The 23,996-nt window shown below is 48.0% G+C and overlaps 2 protein-coding genes and 2 non-coding genes across 4 annotated transcripts; 3 read left to right on the top strand and 1 right to left on the bottom strand.

Annotated features, from left to right (window-relative positions):
• The first annotated feature begins 2,769 nt into the window (after nucleotides 1–2,769).
• LOC133341386 (pseudouridylate synthase RPUSD2-like) lies at nucleotides 2,770–7,898 on the top strand. The gene is made up of 2 exons (XM_061549945.1): nucleotides 2,770–4,344; nucleotides 6,908–7,898. Exons 1-2 carry the CDS (start codon nucleotides 2,791–2,793, stop codon nucleotides 7,568–7,570), a joined length of 2,217 nt encoding a protein of 738 aa, XP_061405929.1. The 5' UTR covers nucleotides 2,770–2,790; the 3' UTR covers nucleotides 7,571–7,898.
• Nucleotides 7,899–9,305: 1,407 nt separating this feature from the next.
• Nucleotides 9,306–9,387, bottom strand: TRNAS-GCU (transfer RNA serine (anticodon GCU)). The gene has a single exon. It is a non-coding gene; the product is annotated as a tRNA-Ser (tRNA).
• Nucleotides 9,388–12,384: 2,997 nt separating this feature from the next.
• TRNAS-GCU (transfer RNA serine (anticodon GCU)) lies at nucleotides 12,385–12,466 on the top strand. The gene has a single exon. It is a non-coding gene; the product is annotated as a tRNA-Ser (tRNA).
• Nucleotides 12,467–16,254: 3,788 nt separating this feature from the next.
• Nucleotides 16,255–23,776, top strand: LOC133341385 (ADP-ribosylation factor 6-like). Its single transcript, XM_061549944.1, has one exon. It carries the CDS (start codon nucleotides 17,355–17,357, stop codon nucleotides 17,880–17,882), a length of 528 nt encoding a protein of 175 aa, XP_061405928.1. The 5' UTR covers nucleotides 16,255–17,354; the 3' UTR covers nucleotides 17,883–23,776.
• Nucleotides 23,777–23,996: the final 220 nt, after the last annotated feature.

Genomic DNA, 23,996 nt, shown 5'->3' with positions numbered 1-23,996 from the left:
CTCCAGCGACCGGTTGCATACACAACTTAAGTGGATATTCTTGGTTCTTTCGGTAAAATCGCGTAGAAAGAAAATAGAAAATAAATAAATAAAAATAGTTTTAATAGAAGCAAAAAACACACGACGTTTCGATCGCAACACAAGCGGTCTTGTTATTTTCTATTTACGTGACTTTACCGAAAGAACCAAGACTATGAATTCCTGCAGTCACGAAAGTTTTAAGTCAAAATTTAACTTAAGTGGATTTGGGGGGGGGGGGGTTCCTTTAGTTTGGCATTCATAGCAGTAGATGTTTGGGGGGGCACTTAATAAATGTGTTTTGCTGCAACTGCCCAAAGGTGCTTTAAGGACCGCAGCTTTCAATCCAAACGCATAACGTGTGCAGGTCCTTACGCTACCTCTGACTCCAGTAGAATTATTGAAGTCTGCCCGTAAATACAGCAGATTTGGACATTTGTACGTGACACATTTATTCATCAGTCTCACGTTAAGAAAAAAAAGACGGTTATTGCCAAACGTCGTTTCTCCGTGACAGCTCCTGCCGGCTGCAACGCTACCGTCCCACTGCTGCACATTTTGCAGCAATACTCTTGCACGGACCTTCAAGAGACACTTAAAGTGCCCGCCATCATCTCTTTCGCCTGGCTTTTTGAGCGTCGCCAAACTAGGTTCTGCGCCTCACAGAGTCGCGGTCATTTATTTATGTCCGTGAAATATCGTGCGTGTTGTGAAGTCGATGTTGAAACGGTGTATATCGTGTTAAAAGATGATTGATCGAATACTATGTCCATGCTCATAAAAAATACTTAAACCGGGGGTTTAAATGTAAGGCAGATGCAATATTGTGGCATGTGCGAGAAGCTCAATTTTAGAACACTGTCTAAATGTAGAATTTTACTTGATTCACAGCTCGGACACGTGTACACGTATTTTTTTTTGTGTACATGTGTACACGTGAAGCGATGTTTGAAACTCATGGTTTTCCGGCTTGCGCAATGTTTCTGTTCTGGTTACGGTGAGCTTTTCTCACCTTTTACACATTTGATTATTGTTCGTATGAGTCCAGCTAGTGGACTCCATAATATGGAAGTTGGGTGTCTCCGCTACAGTTTCCAGAAGCAGACCGCAGCAAGTAACAAGAACACCACAGTACAATTCTTCAGGAACTGTTTTTGGTTTCAGCATAATGCACAACGGCTTAGTAGTAAATTTTGTACACGTTTCTGTGTGTTGTTTAAAATTATTGAAAATTGGTTGACTTAGCCCATTAGCTTTTGTTCCAGGGTCGATAAATAATCCACCACGCTTTTATCTGGAGATCAGCAGTGGGTTTCTTCTGGTCTATGGAGACAATGCATGGGCTTTTCTTCAAAGCAGGAGAGGCTGCAGACAGGAGATTAGCACCACTGCATGATTGAGTGTGGAAACAGCATTAACTTGACATGTAATAATAGACCCATATTTACCCAGGCGTGATGAAGCATGGTCATAATGCCCCCACGACCCGTAAGGCGAAGGGAGTCCTTCTTCTTGCAGTGGATTGACAGCTGTAGGCGTTGGCGCGAGAAAGGCAGTACCATCCATATTTGGCAGAAGAGCTTCGATAGTAGAGTGATGATGATTATTATTTAAAAACAAACCGCTCTGTTTTAGACTGGAAAACCTCACCGTGGCCCAAGCCTGTTTTTCAGGTGAGTGCTGCTGCTGCTGCTACATTGGGTTGTTTGGCCATGAATTCCACGAATGGGAGTTTTGGCTTCGTGTGGGAGGAAAATCCATCCAGAGCGAGCAGGAACAACGTTAAAACAAACCGCGCAAAACAAGGTTAGCGAGCCACTTGATGTACTGCCATCTGGTGGGTATATCGCAGCCGTGCAGGCGTAGTAATCTCTGCGTGGCCCACCATCCCCACCTACTGGACTTTAAACTACATTTATTTTTTAATTCAGTCTGAACCCAACACACAAGTCGTTTCTTGCCAATCTATTGCTGGATGAGCCCCCCCCCCCACGCCTGTGTCGGTCGTGGGGGTTATTTGACCATAATTCACCACGCTGGTCAATGCGGGTCGGTGGAGGCGGAGAGCATAGACACGTGGAAGCATAGAAGTTCCGTACAACAATGCATGCAGTACTGTCCACTGCTGCTGCCCGCACACAACGCAGCCCGCAATTAATCCCGATGATACCCTGTTTGTAATTCACCTTTATTGTATTCCGAACGCAATTTAGGATGGTCCAGATGTCTTGCGACCCCGAATTAATTAACCCCGAACATGTTTTCCTTTGCATGTAAAATTTCTGTTTTAAATAAACTTTACTTGAAAAGATTACTTTTTTTAATAGAATAAAAATGGGGATCACAAGACATCTGGACCTACCCTGTACAATCAATACATTCTCATGCAATAGACAATGTGTTTAGTTGGTATTGTTATCGTGTTAGTACTGTTCTTGTCATACGATTGCTATAGCCCATTAAACAGTGACATGTCACGCAAACATTGCCTTGCATTCATTCATTTCAATATGAACTGTTAAAACGACGGCATCAGCTGCATCTCGGTGCTGTCAATAAAGTGCATTGTGAACACGCGCGAGAGAGAGAGAGGTCAAAGGTCGCGCCTAACGCGGAAGTGCGACCCACGTGCACCGGCTCACCACGTGCAGCGGCTCGTCCACGCGGCGTCTCCGTTGTGACCGCGTTGGGGGTCAGTGGGTCACTTGAATTCACCCAACAGGAGGGGGGGGTGAGGGTAAGGGGTGGGGGTAGGTGACTCGAGGCCTCTAAATGCGCCTTCGCCTCGCGTCTTTAGCCACCGCGTGGAGCCGCAGCGAATGCCGGGCTCGGCGGGGCTACGATCCGCGTGTCCGCGTCCCTATGCCGCGGAATTGCCTTCAAGGGGGGGCTCGGGGCGCCGCGGACGACGCAGTCTTCAGGGTATCGCCGGCGTCCACCAACGGCCTGGCGACCCCCGCGTCGTCCTTTGTAGCGTCCACCCCAATGGCCTGCGCGGCCGTTTCAAAGTCCACCAATTCGGGCGTCGCAGTCGGCGCGTTGGCCGTATCGCCCGCCGCTGTGTGTCCTGTGGATGACGGTGCATCGACCGATGCCTCGTTGGATATTCTCAGCCCTCCCTGCGTAACGTTTCCAGCAGACGCCGTTGTCACCAGCAGTGCCCCGTTGTCCATCGCCTGCGCACCGGCATCCACCGCCTGTAGCGTGACTGCACCCTGCCACAGCAGTAGCACCATCGCCAGCTCCGCACCGTCCACCACTTCCATTAGCAGAACATCCGTCCCACAGTTAACCTCCAACAGCAGCTTCATTGCCTCCGCAACAATGACCACCGCCATCCCAATGTCCACCACAACTACCACGGTGACCTCCACCCCAGTGTCCATCCCGCTGTCCACCACCACCCCAATGTCCAACACCACCATCCCAATGTCCACCACTACCACCGTGACCTCCACCCCAGTATCAGACCCGCTGTCCACCACCACTACCACCGTGACCTCCACCCCAGTGTCCATCCCGCTGTCCACCACCACCCCAATGTCCAACACCATCCCAATGTCCACCACTACCACCACCGTGACCTCCACCCCAGTATCAGACCCGCTGTCCACCACAACTACCACCGTGACTTCCACCCCAGTGTCCATCCCACTGTCCACCACCACCCCAATATCCACCACCACCCCAATGTCCACCACCACCATCGCAACATTCACCCCACCGTCTACGACCACCACAACCACCGCCCCCCCGTCCACCCGCAGCCTACCCGCCCCATCTCCTCGCTCCTTCACGGCGACGCATTTCTCCGAGACGGAGTTGGTGCTCCAGGGCTCCCTGCGCAAGGTGCGCCCCTACTACGCGGACGCGGTGGCGCACTGCAAGGCGCGCTGGCTCGGCCTCTCCCTGCGCCAAATCTACGAGCGCGAATTCCACTCGGAGACCGTGGCCTCGTACGAGGCCGCGTGCGCCGTGGGCCGCCTCACCCTCAACGGCCTCCGAACCCACCTGGACGCCGTGCTCCGCGACGGCGACACGATCCGCCTGCGGGCCCACAGGCACGAGCCGCCCGTGAGCTCACGGCCCGTGGTGGTGGTGGCCGAGGAGCACGATTTGGTGGCGGTGGACAAGCCCGCGTCGCTGCCCGTCCACCCGTGCGGCCGCTATCGCCACGGCTCGCTGCTGTTCGTGCTGGGCAAGGAGCATGGCGTGTCTGGGCTGCACACGCTGCATCGCCTCGACCGCCTTGCGTCGGGCCTCGTGGTGTTCGCCAAGAGCAGAGAGGCGTCCAGGAGGGTGGATGAGCAGATCAGGCAGAGGCTGGTGCGCTCCCCGTTGCGCGTCGCTCATCGCTCGTCCTCATGAAGATGATTGATGAGGTTCCAATGGTGTAAATGGTTATCCCGAGCTCTCATATTCTGATGGTGCATTTTCTTTGAGTTGTGCGCCTTTTGGCGTCATCTGGTCCAACACCATGTGAGACTAGGCTCTAAGGAAAGCTGTCTCGGGTGTGGACCAATCAACTTCAAGGACAGTGCATACATTATCAGAGTTGTGTGTTTTTTTGCATTATGACTGCAGGTATTGTGGTCTATGCAAACATGACTCCTTGTAAAAAAGGTGTCAGTTTTGTTGCCAGATAAAAGGGTAAAAAAAACAATTATCATGATTGATGATGGCTTAATTTATCACCCGGGTCGCTGATAGACTTAAGATTGCAGCCGGTAGGGCACGCAACTACGAGTAGCAGTAGCGAGGGGGTATACTGGGTGTGGTGTGCCCGGGTGAGAAAATATATTTTTTGTGTGGCCGATTCAGACCCGGCTTAAAGTAAAAAATCCTCTGGATGACACGATATGGCTGTGCGAGTCGGTGTCAGGCTGTCTCCAAACTCGTTCATCCATCGGGACCCACGAACACCGTGCATCGTACGGCACCACACTTTCCGAAGATGAATTAGAAATTAAGTCTTTTCACGCTTGCACCAGCCTGCTGATTGATAAACACGTCCCACTTAAATACGGTCTTTACATTTTAATCGGCGTTAAATACGTCACATGGGACACCCAAAGTAAACGCAGATCCAAGATATTTGTTGCAAGTTGAAGTCGGTGCTTTAGATCGTGTTTAGAAATCATGAAGTAGGTGCAGCCTATATATATAATTTTTGTACATGAAAAATAGGTAAATTCTAAAATACTCGTATAGGTTGATATCAATGCTGTGTTTCATCTGACGAAGTGGCCGAGTGGTTAAGCCGATGGACTGCTAATCCATTGTGCTCTGCACGCGTGGCGGAAGTTTGAGAAAACGTGGTAGAGATTGGTGATGGAGTTTGGGAAACCCTGGTAGAGATTAGAGTTTGGGAAACCCTGGTGTGCATCACAGGACAGCGAGATATGATGCCAGCTTGGGGAGGCCATCCAATAGTGGATTTGCTCATGGCTGAGGATGATGATGTGAGAGTGCCTGATCGGCAATTGGCAGGCAGGTCGTGAGTTCAAATTCAGGCCAGTGGTCAACACAGTGAATTATCCCACCAGGGTCACAATCTCTACCACTGTGAGAAGTCCATAATGGTTGTCATGTAGAGAGATGTGCACGTGTCATCGGCATGTTGACTTTCTACCATTGGCTCAGAACCAACAGAGATAAGCAGTCCCCCATGCTCAATTGGATTAGGGAGACATTCACATTTTTAATTGGCTTACAAATATATGCCTGTGCCTCTGAGCAACCAGCAGGGAATGCTGCCATCCTCGTAAGATCAAGGAAGCTAAGCTAAATTGAACTAGGATTGCGCTTAGATGGGGGACCACCATGCATGGTTATAAGGCTGCAGTGCTATGCTATGCTTAGCAGAGGGCAGTGCAGCAAATCCACTGCACTTGTACGCTTTTGCGTCTATGCTTTCCATGCTTTCCACTTCCACCCCCCCCCCCCCCCCCACGATCCACACGATGTGGTGAAGCCCTCATCCACCAGTGGAGTGACAAAAGGGCTGTGTGGGTGTACGCTATAGCAGCAGTGATCATTGCCTTAACTGAACCCCGACTGATACGGCACGCCCGTCTTTTGTGACCTAACTCTGACACACCCACACAGTTGACACAATTCACAATCTCCGTCATCCTCTATTTAACCCCGAGGCTGTTGCTACAGCAGTGTGCAGCCTCTTTTGAAGGTGGATTTCTCACCCCCGCACACCCACCAGCTCTGTCATTGCACAATTTGCGTTGCCTTGTACAGTATCACTTCACCTTAGCACAGGTGAGTAATGATTCCACTGCAGTCGTGATAACCGCTGCTGTGCTACGTTTTATGATGCAGTATTCACTCGGGGCACAGCACTATAACATGCATTTAATGTACGGTAATGCATCCTGTTTATTGAAAAGAAATCACACACTACACCAACTTACGTGTGTAATGCGCCCCTAACCTAACAAGCGTCTCCGAGTGCAGAAACACAGAGGAAGCATGGGATGAAACAGGAGGAGGAGATAAAGGAAGCGATTAAGGGAGTCCTAAAGCACAGTTGCAGATGAAAGTTGCGGTGGCACACAAAGTACTTGCCACTAATGGTACCTTGCTGATCTCCCCAAGGAATATAAACCATCACGCAAACTCCGGTTATCCTCGCAGAGGTTTTTGGTGAACCATCGAATAAAGACAGTCACCGCATTGCGCGCTTTCAGATGCACTTTTACGTCCATCTGAAACGCTCTTCCAATATTAGGCCACTGCAGCTCTGCACGTTCAAATCTAGTTCAACGTACATAAAACATTTAAATCCGAAATGCCTTCAACCTGTAAAATCCTCCCGGTGGTGGCCATTCACTGACGTGTTGACGCGTTGACCCTGCCGCCACGATGCCGCCCGCAGGTGCACAAGGAGTACTTGTGCCGCGTGGTGGGCGAGTTCCCGGCGGGAGAGGTGGTGTGCGAGGAGCCCCTGTCCGTGGTGGAGGGCCGGCTGGGCGTGAGCCGCGTGGACCGCCTCGCCGGCAAGCCCAGCCGCTCGCTGTTCCGCCGCCTGCGTTACGACGCTGACGCTTGCGCAGGCGGCTCGAGCTTGCTGAGCTGCGTGCCCGTGACGGGACGGTCCCACCAGCTGCGCGTCCACCTGCAGAGCCTGGGCTTTCCCATCCTGCTCGACCCCTTGTACGGGTCGCCGGCATGGGCCAGCGGAGCGCCACTCGTCGACGTCCTCCGGCGCATCGCCGACGAGACGTGCGAGCCGTCTGCGCGCTCGCTGGTGGAGCGGCTGGGCGCCGCCGATGATTGGGCGTGGGGGCGAATCCCACCGGGCACTGGTGGAGTTCGTGGTGGTGGTGACGTCGCGAGTGAGCCTGTGATGGCGGAGGTTGTGTGGCCGGAGAGAGACCCCATCTGCAGCGAGTGCCGGCTGCAGCGGCCAGACCCAAGGCCGCGAGACCTGGGCATGTGCCTGCACGCCCTGCGCTACAGCGGGCCTGGTTGGGGCTTCGAGGTGCCCATGCCGGATTGGGCCGCACCTGATTGGACTGAAGACCTCGCGGCATTTTAAAGTTTGACAGCCGAGAAGTGAGAAAATCTCTCATCTGGGTATGAGGGCATCTGTTTAATACAATAGCCATTCAGGTTTCCCATGTATGATCTCAATTTGGAAATGATTTTGGTGACAAGGTTAGACATACAATAAAACACGTGCACTGTAATGTGTTATACGTTAATGGCTGAAAATATTATAGAACCTGGTTACTCATCTCCTTTAGAATTGGCCAGCTAGTGTAGTGACCTATCATCTGCTGTCCCCTTTATGATGCGACTCGCACGGTTGTAAAAAAAAGATGGTTTTGCATGTTGACGCTTAATAAATTTTAATTTTAACTCTGCCTCTTTGTTTTCCATCAATGATAACACAGGTCAACACACTTTTTCTGGCATTTTGGGGTGCTGATTCCAAATCTGGCATCAGTTTTTGTCTTATCACATCAGGTTTTTGAGATATCAAATATAGCATTTTCAATAAAAACTGCAGAAGAAAAATATTAAATAAATGTGGATATCTACATAAAATGATATTATCAGCACACTATCCTAAAAATACAGCACCATATTTTAACACTGACTCGCAACAACTTGCAATCATAAGTGACAGAGTTAATTTCGGGTAAAATCAATGAAAATGGGGTATGCCGATATATAAAATGAGATGTGATAGAGCAAATCTGAGATCAGATTTGGAATCAGCACCCTGAAATTAGTCTAAAACAGCTGCAAAAGTCCAGGCCAGAATTTTTTTTTTGTTGACCAGTGTAATCTTACATCTGTATTCCAGGATATTTTCGCAGATCTGTTTTACGCGGTGCTTGAAGATCAGGCTTCTATCCATGATAAGCCACCAGATATATTGGAGAGGGGTCACAGTGCACTGCGCTACCACAGAGGGATACATCAAGCGTGGCATCTACTACGTGATTGTCAATGTGGAAAGAGCTTATGGTGTTTTTGGAGAGATTTGGTCGGAGTCTCCAGCGGTGGAAGTATCCCTCCGGTAGCTAGACCCGGGGGGGTCGGCAACCAAAATAACAAGAAGAGACATTTTTCGGTAACAAATAGAACCCCTCAATATTTCAACAGCCGCAACGCGTGTGGATACGAGCCGATGTTGAACGAATAATGTCACGAGGCAGTCCTTAAAGAGCCGCAGATTTCCGACCCCTGGCCGCGAGACCACGGGCGATGATGAGATTGATTGTAGATTTGAAGCATTCGTGACTGCAAGGATTCATCCTCTTAGGTTTTTTCGGTAAAGTCACGTAGGTAAAATAATAATAGTAAAATTACTGTAGCGTGTGAAGAGGCACAAGCTACAGTAATTTTACTGGAGCAGTTACACCTGATGACGGAGGCTTGTGTCGCTTCCGAAACGTCGTGATTTAATGAAGTTATTTGCATTTATTATTATTTTAATATACTTTTTCCTACGTGACTTTACCGAAAAACCGGAAGAGGATAAGATTCATAATATAGGTTGAGATTGATATTGATACGCGTGCAATTACAATACTTGCACGCTTGGTGGCAGCAGATAGCATTGCTCCATTGTTGCAGCGTTGGGAATGGTGGTAGGCGAATGAGAGCGACGGGAATGTTCATACCTTTTTTGTTATGAAATGGAATTTGCTGTCCGTTGGGGAAGGAATATGAAAAAAAAGAAAAGTCATTTGGCTTACGACCGGTGGGAAAACGGGGTGAGGGGGGGGAGAGTATGGTATGTTTAAACCCAAAAAAATTGTCGACGAAGGTGGGATTCGAACCCACGCGTGCAGAGCACAATGGATTAGCAGTCCATCGCCTTAACCACTCGGCCACCTCGTCAGATGAGACACAGCATTGTTATCAACCTATACGAATGTCATCAGGATGAGGACTTTTTTCCTCCATTGGATGGATGACATTTTTAATGATCTTGATTTAAAGCTTTCGTGACTGCAGAAATTCATTATTTTTCTATCTACGTGACTTTAACGAAAGACCCAAAGAGTATTTTGAATGATGTAGACAATTATTTACTGGGGCAATTTAAATACTGTACCGTACTTTACGATGTGCTGCCTTTCGCTTATATTAGATTTACGTCGATTGCTTATTTTATCGCTGCAAGTGCTGTGCAGTTTGACTGGGAAGCCACACAGAGGAAATTGGTCATTGAAACTAGCAGGTCCATGTCGGCTAATTTAATGCAATAAAGTCGTAGCTATTAGTCAAATAAACTCATTTATAAGTAGACTAAGACTCAGTTGGCAATGGTGCACAAATAACAAAAACTCATCACATTTGTCAAAAATACTACCTTACAAGGAACAATGTAGAATTGGTGATGTGTCGGGCAATGTTTCCTCTTGATTGAACAAAGACAGAGGGCAGAACGATAGAATGAATAATAGTTGGAGAATACATTCTACACCATGGGGCACTGATAAATATACAACTTAAAAAATATTTCCTGATGAACGGTTTTCAAATTGTCATATGAGTGAGTACCTATTAGATAATTGACATTAACAGACAAACCGTTCAAATAATAAAAACTAAATTCACGCACGAACTCATATTTGTATCATTCCTCGTGGCCCACGTGCGCATTGCTATTTGTAATTGTGTATTTGCGTGCTATTTCAGAAGGGAAATTGCCCGAAACGTCGGCTTTTTGTTGTTTATTTTAATTGCCACGTGGTGCGTCGAGTGTTATGACGTACATCGCCGCTCTATTGTTGCGTGTCACGTGATCACGGCCACGTGATCACGGCCACGTGCTCACGCCTCAGTCGGTGTAGAGGAATGTTGATGATTATTATTTTGCTGCTATACATTTCCGCGTGATAAGCCACATTTGTGGTGGCCAGGTCGCTTCTGAAAAAAAAAACAAGTTAATCGTTCAGTGAGTTTTACCTGGTAAGATAAAAAGATGTGTATAGTTTCGTTTTATTGGTATGTTTTTTGAAAACGTGATTTGTTTATGTTTCCTATACGTTTGCACTCCTGTCGTGTCTTGGCATCGTTTGTTGTTGCAACGTTCTGCACATTCCTTGGGAAAGAGCTTTATAGCTCATCGGATTGCTCCGGCATAAATAAATATGATTCTGGTGACAATATGGGACCTTTCTTGACAGTATCAAAATATAACAACAGGTTTTACCCTATTATATATAACGAAAGCTGTCTTTGCTTTGGACCAATCAGTTTCAAAGAATGCATATAGTATCAGAGTATTCTAGAAGTATCAGAGCACTTTTGATTGCATGTCCACCACAAACACGCGTGTTTAATGCGGACAGGATTCCTTGAAAAGGATTACGGTTGGATGTTTTAACATCTTAACACAACTGTTTTATTGCCAAGAAAGGGTAAACCCTATTGTTATAATTTGTTATATGATTCTGGTGAAGTGGGGTCACGCCTGGGCTCGCCCCTCAGAGGAATCCCCTCCCGTCTCAACGGGTGGCGCTCCCACCCCATCCACCCCCCAGCGGTCGCTCCCCATTGGTCAATTTGAATTGTAAGGGACCTGTTCCATTAATGTCTGTGCCATATTTTAGATTTGTCGTTGAGAGACGGTTGCCTTTTCTCTAATTTCTCTTTGCTTCGTTGATTGTAGTTTATTGTTTTAACTCGTTCTGTTTTGCCTCTGTCGTTTTGGTGACCCCCCCCCCCCCCAGGCCACTTTTGCAAATGAGACTTATTTTGGTCTTCATATTCTTGGTTCTTTTGGTAAAGTCACGGAGATAGAAAATAAAAATAAAATAAATACATTTTTCATACAGTCCCGACAGCCGGTAATAAAATACAATAATATATAACTCGTTCGCATGAGCGAGTTAGATAGTGGCATCTCATTTCCATGAGGGGTGGTGAGGGATTGACGATGTCTTCATCCAGCAGTGAGTAGATCATGGCTGGTGATGATGAGGTGCGGTGTTTCCAACGTTGTGATTTGGTTTCTGGATTGAGCAACTCTTTTTGGCTTCGCTCGCAACAAAATGAAGTTCAAAGCGACTCGAGAAAATCTGGCAACTTTATTAGGCCAATATATTATACAATTTTTTTTGCGATTCCAGCAACGCATTTAGGAGCCTGTATATATTCAGCACGTCTAATACTTGGTCAATTGTCTCGTGACATTATTTTATCAGTTCACGATGCTTAATGCAGTACCAGTACTTGGTAACTTACAAAGTTGGTGTTGCTAGACTTTCAATGTCAATCTAATAGACATTGTTGCTTATCAGTTGATGTATGTCAGTTGTTGCATGTCATTTGTTGCATGTCAGTTGATGCATGTCAGTTGATGCATGTCAGTTGATGCATGTTAGTTGTTGCATGTCATTTGTTGCATGTCAGTTGTTGCATGTCAGTTGATGCATGTCAGTTGATGCATGTCAGTTGTTGCATGGTAGTTGATGCATGTCAGTTGTTGCATGGTAGTTGATGCATGTCAGTTGATGCATGTTAGTTGTTGCGTGTCAGTTGTTGCGTGTCAGTTGATGCGTGTCAGTTGATGCATGGTAGTTGATGCATCTCAGATGATGCATGTCAGTTGATGCATGTTAGTTGTTGCATGTCAGTTGATGCATGTTAGTTGTTGCATGGCAGTTGATGCGTGTCAGTTGATGCGTGTCAGTTGATGCGTGTCAGTTGATGCATGTTAGTTGATGCATCTCAGATGATGCATGGTAGTTGATGCATGTCAATTGTTGCATGGTAGTTGATGAATGTCAATTTGATGCATGTTTGTTGATGCATGTCAATTAATGCATGTCAATTGATGCATGTCAGTTGATGCATGTCAATTGATGCATTTAAACTGTTGCCCGTGACGAGGTGGCCGAGTGGTTAAGGCGATGGACTGCTAATCCATTGTGCTCTGCACGCGTGGGTTCGAATCCCACCTTCGTCGAACGCGCGAACCTTTTTTTACACTCTCTTCTTGCCAGCTCTTTTTGTAATCCTCCTTCCCTTCACAAAACTGGCTTTGTTTAGCATTGGTTACGTAAGGTGTTATACAATACGGGAACTGTTTGTATCAGCGGCCGCTTATCAAAATGCTGTACAGACACACGTGTGCATGTTTATAGACGGAGAGATAAAACCAGGAAATTCTTAAGCCTGGAGTTGAACAGGGCTCAGAATGTCTCGCATGTACGGTTTTGGAATGGGGTTCCACACTCCAGGGACGGAGGTTGAAAATAAACAACGTGAGAAACATGTATTGTATACAATGACATTCATTATTTTCCCATTGTTCTTTGGAATGTTGTGTACTGCACTTAGAGCCGTCTCAATCCACTGCTGGATGAAATTCCCCGCCTCCCTCCTACCCCACAACATTCAGATCCTGGGGCTTATTTGACCATACCTTGTGCAACGCGGATCCATGCATGTTGGTGATAGCGGGCCAGCATAGACTTTGGATCATACTACAGCGCAACAATCGTGTTTTTTTTTTCCTGCACCCTCCTCTGTCAGTGTGGGTAGGTGGTGATGGGAATCCAAGACCGATTCTGATATCACTCGCCACTGATGTTAGCCATGGCCGGGAATCAAACTCAGGTCTCTCCAGGTTTATGGGACATCTGCTCTACGTCAAAGTGCGTGTAAAATGTCCATACATGTATATATATATACACACGCACAGGATGCATTGCCGTACCTAAAATGTACTTTTATAGTGCAGTGCGCAAACATGGCACCATTACTGCATCATAATGGTTGCATTACTCACCTGTGCTACGGTTAAGTGACATAAGGCAATATGAATTGTGCAATGGCAGTGCTTGGTGGGTGTGCAGGGGTTAAAAATCCACCTTCAAGAGAGGTTGCACACCGCTGTAGCAACGAGGTTCGGGGGGGTGGGTGGGTGAGAGATTGTGAATGGTGCGCAATGTGTGGGGTGTGTCAGAGTTGATGTGCGGGACACTTTCACAAAAGGCACGTCACCGATCACTGCCACTATTGTGTCCACCCACACAGCACTTTTGTTACTCGACTGCTGGACGGGGGCGAGGGGAGAAGGGGCCTCACCGTGACATGATGGGGTTGTTTGTCCATACTTCACCACGTTGGTCATTATGGGTGGGTGAAGGCGGGGAGCACAAACGTGGGAGTACGGTAACACGACTGTGTTTATATTCTCAGTTCTTTCGGTAAAGTCACGTAGAAGGGAAATAATAAAATAATACAAATCAAACATAATAAAATAAAATTCTCACGACGTTTCGGCCACAACGCAAGCAGCCGTCCTCAGGTGAAGAAACAGAGCTGTCGGAAAGACAGCGTCCTAATGAACACTGCCAAGCTTAGCATTACTCACCTATGAATCCCTGCAGTCACGAAAGCTTTAAATCAAAATTTACGACTGTATTTGTTATCCACGACAGTCTATAACAGCCTGCTGTGTACGGTGGTCGCCCATCCAAAAACTACCCAGGGTCAACTCAGCTTAGCATTCGAGAACTTTCGAGATCGGGCGCTTTTCGGGTGACTTTGTCATCGACTGCAATGTGAAGGAATGTGTATAGAGTATTGTATTTGTGTTTGTGTTGGGGTTAATACTTCATTTTACAAATACGCAACGACTGTAGTTTCTTGTAGCGAATAAATGATGTAGGATTTTGAACGGTACTGAAAACATGACGGGTTGGGCCTATTAGGGCAAAGACCGCATTTCATTCAAGAGGGACGCGACTGTTTTGCCAGTGATGTCAAGGATGTGACTAATAGACTTTAAAAGGCCATCAGAGAAAACGGGCTGGGTGTGGCAATGGTAACGTTAAGGATGACAGTCTTTGAGTTATCCCCCACACACCACGGTAGCAATACGGTACAATGTTTCAATAAAGGATAAGGTGGCTCGATCGTGAGACCACTAAATGTGGCACGGTGACATAAAGAATGGCAACCCTGTGAAGTTAGTTATCCCAAATACCAACTAAAAACGTGGCCCTATGCAGTGACACATACAAAGCTCAACCACAATATCAGGAATGTTTGGTAGAATAAAATGATGCCCGGGCGTGGCACGGTCAAGGCCGCCTTGTCAGGAAGAAGAAGAACAACAACAAAAACACAGGGAAGACACTCGACGGTGAACAATCGCTTGAGGGTTAAATAAAGGACGTGGTTGGGGTAGTGTGTAGGGGGGGGGGTGAGAGAAAGACTCCCTTGTGGATTGTGGAAACAGAGTAATTAATTGAAGGGGATGTGTGTGGGTGAGTTGGTTGGCGGAGAGAAGAAAGAGTGGTTGGGGGTGGTGGTAGGAGGTGGTGGTGGTGGTAGGAGGGGGTGGTGGTGGTGGTGGTAGGAGGGGGTGGTGGTGGTGGTAGGAGGGGGTGGTGGTGGTAGGAGGGGGTAGTGGTGGTGGTAGGAGGGGGTGGGGGTGGTGGTAGGAGGGGGTGGGGGTGGTGGTAGGAGGGGGTGGTGGTGGTAGGAGGGGGTGGGGGTGGTGGTAGGAGGGGGGTGGGGGTGGTGGTGGTAGGAGGGGGTGGGGGTAGGAGGGGTGGTGGTGGTAGGAGGAGGTGGTGGTGGTGGTAGGAGGGGGTGGGGGTGGTGGTAGGAGGGGGTGGTGGTGGTAGGAGGGGGTGGGGGTGGTGGTAGGAGGGGGTGGTGGTAGTAGGAGGGGGTGGAGGTAGGAGGGGGTGGGGGTGGTAGTAGGAGGTGGTGGTGGTGGTGGTAGGAGGGGGTGGTGGTGGTAGGAGGGGGTGGGGGTAGGAGGTGGTGGTAGGAGGGGGTGGGAGTGGTGGTAGGAGGGGGTGGTGGTGGTAGGAGGGAGGGGGTGGTGGTGGTAGGAGGGGGTGGTGGTGGTAGGAGGGGGTGGGCGTAGGAGGTGGTAGTGGTGGTAGGAGGGGGTGGGGGTGGTGGTAGGAGGGGGTGGTGGTGGTAGGAGGGAGGGTGGGGGTAGGAGGGGGTGGTAGTAGGAGGTGGTGGTGGTGGTAGGAGGGGGTGGGGGTGATGGTAGGAGGTGGTGGTGGTGGTAGGAGGGGGTGGTGGTGGTGGTAGGAGGGGGTGGGGGTGGTGCTAGGAGGGGGTGGGGTGGTGGTGGTAGGAGGGAGTGGTGGTGATGGTAGGAGGGGGTGGTGGTGGTAGGAGGGAGTGGTGGTGGTAGGAGGGGGTAGTGGTAGGAGGGGGTGGTGGTAGGAGGGGGTAGTGGTAGGAGGGGGTAGTGGTAGGAGGTAGGAGGGGTGGGGGTGTTGGTAGGAGGGGGTGATGGTAGGAGGGGGTGATGGTGGTCGGAGGGGGTGGTGGTGGTGGTAGGAGGGTGTGGGGGTGGTGGTAGGAGGGGGTGGTGATAGGAGGGGGTGGTGGTAGGAGGGGTGGTGGTGGTAGGAGGGGGTGGTGGTGGTAGGAGGGGGTGGTGGTAGGAGGGGGTGGGGGTAGTAGTAGGAGGGGTGTGGTAGTAGCAGGAGGTGGTAGTAGGAGGGGGGGTGGTGGTAGTAGGAGGGGGGTGGTGGTAGGAGGGCGTGGGGGTAGGAGGGGGTGGGGTGTTGGTAGGAGGGGGTGGTGGTGGTAGGTGGTGGTGGTAGGTGGCGGTGGTAGGTGGGGGTGGTAGGTGGGGGTGGTAGTAGGAGGGGGTGGGGGTTGTGGTAGGAGGGAGGAGGTGGTGGTAGGGAGGGTGGTAGGTGGGGGTTGTGGTAGTAGGAGGGGGTGGTAGGGAGGGTGGGGGTGGTGGTAGGGAGGGGGGGGGCGGGGTCCCGCGTGGTGTCTCGCTGCTGAACTCTTTATCCGGTCACTCCACCGCCCACCGCCGCCTCGCGCCTCGACCGCTCGTCTCGCGGCTCGTTTCCCGTGCGGATTAAAGCAAAACGACTCGACGACGGCAGAGCGATTTGGCGGGCAGGGACGGGTCGATTCTACCGATTTGTTTGCGCGATTTAAGCGGAAAAGACCGCGAGGCGGGCGGGCAGAAGACGTCGGTCGGATACGGCTTGCCGAGCCCGGTTAGGAGGCGACGAGACTCGCGAGGTTTCTAGGAAAGACCGTAGGCTTCGAGGCCTTTCGCCGGCAAAAAAAATACGGTGTTTAATTTTGCCGATTTATTTTAGTTTTTTATTTAAATAGCTTAGCTTTATTTCGCCCCTCTTTAAACGACATTTAGTTTATTTTGTGATAGAACGGTGTAAAATGTTAGGGTCGTACGCCGGTTAAAATAACTATACAGTGCACAGGGAGTGCTTATTACTGTGTATGGCATAGACAGGTAAGAGGCAGGAGAAGACCGCTAACTTTCCCTCGTGTCGTTCTCAGTTTAGTTTGAAGAGTTTTTTGGGTTTAATAGCACCGCTGTTTGATTAAAAGTGCGGTAATGTGTAAATGTTTTATTTAGGTCACGTGCGTGGTCACAACTGCAGTACCGCATCTCGCGACGACGATTGTCGATTAATTCGGGGCGACGCGAGTTTTTAGGTCGCACGACTGTTTCGACATTCTTCTCTTACTATTCTAACGTAAGTCATTTTAATTACAACACTGTTAGACATCTACTTGCATACAAACGTCTCGATTTCGCCCGCTTTGCGGTTAATTATCCGGCAGGAGTGTACGATACGAAAGGGCGGATAGTTGAGTACTGTACACGTGCGGACCAGCAGTTTTTCCTCCTTTGTAAAAACATTTTTTTTAAATATTATAAACAATTTACATTTTCACAGTGCCGCTGTTTTGAAAGGTAGAACATTAATAGGCGCGCGGCCCTTTGATTTCAACCTGCTGCGAGTAGGCAGCGTTGGTCAGCTCCCTTGCGGCAGTTTCACATCGGCTACCACCCCCGGGGGGGTGGAAATCGACCAACAATGGGGAAATTCCTCTCCAAGATGTTCGGCAACAAGGAGATGCGCATCCTCATGCTGGGCCTGGACGCTGCCGGCAAGACCACGATCCTGTACAAGCTCAAGCTGGGCCAGCCCGTCACCACCATCCCCACGGTGGGCTTCAACGTGGAGACGGTCACCTACAAGAACGTGCGCTTCAACGTGTGGGACGTGGGTGGCCAGGACAAGATCCGGCCCCTCTGGCGGCACTACTACACGGGCACGCAGGGCCTCATCTTCGTGGTGGACTGCGCCGACCGAGACCGCGTGGACGAGGCTCGGCAAGAGCTGCACCGCATCATCAACGACCGCGAGATGCGCGATGCCATCATCCTGGTGTTCGCCAACAAGCAGGACCTGACCGACGCCATGAGGCCCCACGAGGTGCAGGAGAAGCTCGGACTGACCAGGGTTCGTGACCGCAACTGGTACGTGCAGCCGGCGTGCGCCTCCACGGGCGATGGTCTCTACGAGGGCCTCACGTGGCTCACGTCCAACTACAAGTCGTAGCGTGGATGGCGTGCGTGGCTGCTCAAAAGGACTCCATCGTCGCCGTCATATCGTCATCATGATCGGTGGCAACAGATCACTGCACCAGATGCCACGTACCACTATTCAAGGCAACCGGCCATCGTCAGCCCGATAGGTGAGGAACGCACCTTGGACTGCTTGGGCCACTGGCTGACATGTCAATGTGTTGTGCAGTGTGGTATTTGGTGGACAAAACCACTACCGTTCAGCAACATTGTCCGCCCGCTCACGTGGTGAGGAGATGGAGACACTTGGGCCACCGTGGAGCCGACATTGGTTTATCCCCTGTGAACTGGAGATTTGGTGGCTAAAACCGATCGCCAGCATTTTTCACCTGCTCACCGGGTGACACAGAAACACCATCTGCCTGAGCTCAAGTTGCCATCAACTGAAGCAGCAGTGTGATGAATAAAAAATATAAAATCATTACTTGCCACCAACGCCTGCTTGCACAGAGAGCTAACACTGAGACACCTGAATCTGCATTGTTGGTTGCCAACATTTACACACCCTGTCATTCGAGAGGAAACCTGACTGCCTGGGCCTCCCTCATGTGAAGTTGATTGGTCAGGTGTTCGCTTTGTGTGTTCAGTGGAGGTGTGGTCGTCTATCACGTTGCTGCTCACCAACGGAATAGAAAATATTAATATTGATTTGGCCCTAATTTGGGCTGAAGTTTGTTTTTAGTGTATGGTGGCTAAACCCATCACCAACATCGCCGTGACTCACGAAGCCACAATGGGGTCAATGACAAGAAACTTGGTCCACCTTTGTTTCGAAAGAATGAAGTTGATGTCTCATTTACCCCATGTTTTTGTACGAGTGGATGGTGGCCCTATTGCCATATTTATCAACCAAGCTTGGGTTTGTGACAAAGAGTATTTGCCAAGGCATCTGGTTCTGCCTCGTGTTGGAGTAAGAAGGCAGGTTGGCCTTGTCAATGACCGAGAAGCTGCGTCACCTCACATTTCTTCCTGGTGTTTCTGAGACAACGGTGAACCCAGCTCAGCCTTGGGACGTGAACATTTCCACCGGGCAGACTGCTCTGCTCTCCCGTCGTCGACAACTGAGAACTCTGCTGTCTTGACTGACCCCTTTGTTGCTCTCTTGAACTCTTGAGGTGAAACAATCCCTTTCAGGAACAAGGTGGATCAGTGGAGTGGCACCGGTCTTAGAGGCCAGAGGAGCCAGGCTTGTCTCCTGCCACTCGTTGGACCTCTTTGACTACGCTGCTGTGTCTACACCTGGAGTACTTATACCACATATTTCGAATTATGTACGATGTGTTTGACGATGAAAATAATGGTATGACAAGCACATGCGTCTATTTTTATATACGTGTAAAGTTGTACTTTTGAGTGCGCTTCTCAAACAGTACCTGGGTTCTAAATGTGGTTCAGGTCTTTGGCTCTCGTGGTGGGTTTTATGGCCATGCTCGATTGTTATTGTATTCTCTTAAAACGAGGACACACGTGCACACAATCATCACTGAGCGAGATATCTAGTGCAGTATTTGCAGTATTTTCTGACTTCAAGATTTGGGTTTTCATTATGTTGTGTAATTATTAGGACTGACGAGAGCTGCAGTTTAGGCCCATAACGTTTGCTCAGCAGCAGTTACACGATTGCATATTCATTGGTAACCAACAACAAAAAATCCATGTGTTGAGACTGGCACTTAATGACCACAATTGTGTGTGTGTGTGGCTGTGTATGCTCGTGTAGATGTTTTGCGTACATTTGCGTGGGTTGTGTGTATGTATATGCTTGACATTGCTTGAGGTATTGAAATTTCTATCTCAGCCCAGGAATGGTTCTGTCTTAGGTCCACGAAGCTGAAAGCGAGTTCCTGGTGGTGTTGGGTGGTCAGTGTCAGCATAGGGGGGACGAGGGGTTTTCGAGCCATACGTGGTTCTGGCCATGCCCCAACACCTTGTGCTGTGCCGGTCTGCTGAAGAGGTGCTCATGAACCAGCACTTGTCCCAGCAGTCATCAATGATGGATCTTTTGTGTTCATAAGTTCGTGCGTGCGTGCTTGTGTGGGTGTGTGTATGCCTGTTATGTTGGCAGTTGGCTGACTGCGCAACTGTCGGGGCTGATCTCGTAATAGCTCGAAGCACACGGCGACGCAGCGCTGCTGTTGAAACTCTCTCTGCCGCTCGCCAATGTTTCCATCGCAGATCGTACAAAAAAACCAGAGATCGTAAAGTAATAACACAGTACTTAACTTGTGTCCGCACGAGATGGGTCTAAAACCAGCGGGTTCTAATAGACGCTGGCGCAAATAAGATATAGATTTTATTATTAAATGTTATTATTTTAAAGAAATAACTTGTACAAATGGAATTTGAATGTCAAGGCGGCGGTTTAAGGCGTGGGCGTTTTCGATTTGAATGCGGCTTTCTCTGGTTCCCAGCGATACTGGTCAGGAGTGTGGTTTACAGTGATCATTTGGCCCAACTGGAAACCACATTGAAAATACTTGATCACCTTTGTCGTTTAAGTAACACTGCCTTATGATGCACTGAAAGATACGTGGCAAGCTACTATCTCAGTCGGTGGTCTCTTCTTGCTTTGTCATAGTACGGAGCAGACAAGTGCCATCGGCCAAAATGCTAGCTTGCTCCTGTTAGCTTTGTTTTGGTTTATAAGGCTGTGTTTGTCCATAATGACAGTGGCACTTTCAGTCGGTGATTATGCTCTGTTGCCTAGGCAGTCCCTGAAATGTTATTTGCGATGGCATGGTTGCGCGTTACATTTGGCATTTTACTTTTTCTAATGAGTGACGCCACACGAGCTGAAAGGAACACCTTGCTGGCTCGATTTTAATGGTGCGTTTAATTTAAATCTGGTATCATTTGTGGTGATGCAAATCATGGATGAACCGACCCCGCTAAAATGTATCCAATTGGTCACATTGGAGAATTAAGGCAATTGCTATACAAAATAGATTTTGGGAAAATAAATTGTGTGCTTGAACTTGTTTGAGCGAATTAAAACTGGAAACCCATGATCCTGTATCACAAATTGGAGCGATACAAAACATGTAGTAGACCTATCTGATACATAATTGGACTTTTAATTTAAAAAACTGAAATTAGTTTTCACATTCAAAACTTCATTCGGAATGTTAAATTGGATACGCCATTCACTTGTTCACCTGCGGTACGGGTATATGGTTCCCAAAACACTGACGCTTTTGTTATTCCTTATATACCAATGTACATTGACGCTATTAACGTGTCACAGTCGCCTCTTAAGTAAATTGGTTGTGTGTGGGGTGATGCTTACACTCGACTGACCTCAAATGCATGGTGTGTAAGGTCATACTTGTTTTTTAAAGGTCTTCTAACTGGCCAAAAAAATGTATGTTGAACTTGGGGATCATACAACATTACACCATTTTCACATCATGCATGGGGTATTATACACTGTTGCCTATCCTCACACCCCTCGAATTTTCACCAACTTTATTTTGAAAAAAATACATTCGCATGTCTCCCCTCTCCCATCCCATGGTTGTGATTTGTTTACGTGTGATAAATGGTGATGTTGAATGATCCCTAAATGCGCTGAATTTGTGATCGCGAGAAGGCTGCTTCTGCTGATAACTGGCAGCAAAACCACCAGGTTGCTGCTATTTTCCGTGAAGCAGTGTTTCTGTCTTCATGCAGTGATTTTTTTTTTTTACACAAAGTGACAGCCGACCGTTTGCTGCCCTGTCGCCTTACTGTCGCACGGTGCAGCGCTGTGCTCTACAATTTCCAGCGAAAGCTGCGCAACAAAGGCGCGACGATTGTCGATGGGCTATCGACAACGAGTATGTTGTCATATCCTGCTTTGGCCATGTAGGGGAGTGCCATTAGCAAGCGAAATAAAAAGTGATGTCATTATTAATGGCCTGTGCTTTTATAGACTCAATTTGAGGCCATGGTAAACGGGGAAATTGTCACAGACTGGTTACTGGCAACACGTTTAGTTAAAGTTTGTTCAGTTGATTATTGTTTAACCAGCTGAGAACATGAGAGACCAAAATATTCTTATTTGCAAGAGTGATTTGGGGCATTAATCTGCGATGATTGCTGCTATATATAATCTCGATTTGAGTAATTTTACAAGTAACTTAGAATTCGACAAATTTCAATCCTATTGCGAATGACGACAGAGGATCTTTACCGTCCACTGTTGAGCAGATGGTGCGTATTGTCGTGGTTGTTACACCCACGGTAATAACCAGGGTGGCCGCTGAATTCGACCCGTGAACTTTTGCAACAAGTGGCGAATGCGCCACCGCTTAGGCCATTCTACTATTATGATGAGCAACTGTGGCAACCTGGTACACGGCAGTGGCACAGAGTGATGATGGAGTTTTGTTCAGGCATTGGAAAAATTATTGTTTGAAGACGTGATGAACATTCAAAGGTCATGTGTTCGTTTTTAATCTGATTGTAAGTGTTCATCCGAGTTGCCCATTAGGGGAGCCAGCAATCAGATTCTTTCATATTTTTTACAATGCTTTTTACAATGGAACTATTACTGGTGAAATTGTCAGACACGCAAATATTATTCTCAAATGTTCCCACTGTTATGACCTTTGGATGCTTCGGGTGACAGTCGAAGTGAATTGCTGGTTCAAAAAGGTGACTAGAGGCTTACCTGTGGGAAATTTAAATGGATGTGCTTTTATTGTGGCTCTGGTTTTCAGTCAACTCCATGTAAACACTCGTTGCATTGGCCTTTCAAAACCACCTTGAGATTGTCTTTTCATACATTGCTTGCAGTGAACATCAATCGTTTGGAAGTTCCACCATGAGAAAACGCTTATTTGATTTGGTGTCCGCTTTCTGTTGCTCTGGGCTGCTCTGTAAAAACCGTAATGTGTGAGCTAATACGCGTTCCACAACTAGACAAAAGGCCCGATTTGTAAGGCTTTAGTGATGGGGCATTTTAGTGCCATAATGGGCACGAAGGTCATATATCGGGACTGGTTTTTAATCTGCATCTCGGATTTAATCGCTTCATTGTATTGTTTTAATTTCCTCACTTTTATTTTCTATAATCTCATCACCATTACTGCCTTTTAATGTATGGATCTTTAAAAAAAAACTTTCGTTGCAAAGTGAATTGAGGCTTGTTATTCTGTATCAATAAGTTTATGATAATATAAAATAAAATGCAACAACCCTGTTTCGACTTAACCTGACAGGTCATGCCTATCTTTCACCCACCATGGTGTAAAATGTGCCTCGCAGTTATGCGAGCAGAACGTTGGCCTCCACGTGGTGACCTGCACACCAGTTGACCCATGTCACGTTGGGGTGTATCGGTGCTCGAATGTTCTCTAACTCTAGGCCCTGGGACCCACCAACCAAACCAATCTTTCCAATCAGACCGGTAGAGAGAGTGTGTGTGTATGTATATATTGTGAACTTCACATATCGGCCAATGCCCTGCATTTCAAAGAGTAACATTGGTAGACTTGGAAAGTTGGAGCTTTGGTGGTTCACCAAGCCTGGACTTAAAACTGCTGCTGGCTGAGAGTGGTGGTGGTGGCAGCATATACCCACCTTTTGTTAATCCAGCGACTCTGAGATGGGATTGGTAGATCGTATAGGAGTTCTGAATTTCTGCTTCTATAGCAAGAGATGTGGTGATGTGCGTAATGTGCCCATTTGCTGGGCTATAGGATGGGACTGTAGGGGTGTATACAGAAAGTAGGGTTGTCCTGTTATTTGCAGAGGCTTAGGGCCAGATTCACATCTTGACGAATCGTTCAAAATGCGTGACCTTGGTGGTTGTCTCCAGAGTTATTAATGGAGACCTGGCCACAATTATGTACAAATAAAATCGGTTAAAACAAACATTTTCCAACATGTGAACTGAGTCCGTAGTATTTTCCTACGTGTGGATTTTCTCCACGTGTTTGTTTCCTTCCATAAACAAAAAAACGCCAGTGAAACAGTAATTCCTTAAACGTGTTAAAAGAGTCTTAAAAACTCTGTGGAGCTTTCCAAGTGAAGAAATATAAGCCATAAAATCTGATCTTTCGCACCAATTTGGTCGCAAAGCATTGTTCAGCGGGTCAGTGTTTTT

Source organism: Lethenteron reissneri, chromosome 11 (assembly GCF_015708825.2).
Source record: "Lethenteron reissneri isolate LAM-NWPU_2019-01 chromosome 11, ASM1570882v1, whole genome shotgun sequence".
NCBI classification, from domain to species: Eukaryota; Metazoa; Chordata; class Hyperoartia; order Petromyzontiformes; family Petromyzontidae; genus Lethenteron; species Lethenteron reissneri.
This window is presented reverse-complemented; position numbering and strand designations above follow the sequence as displayed.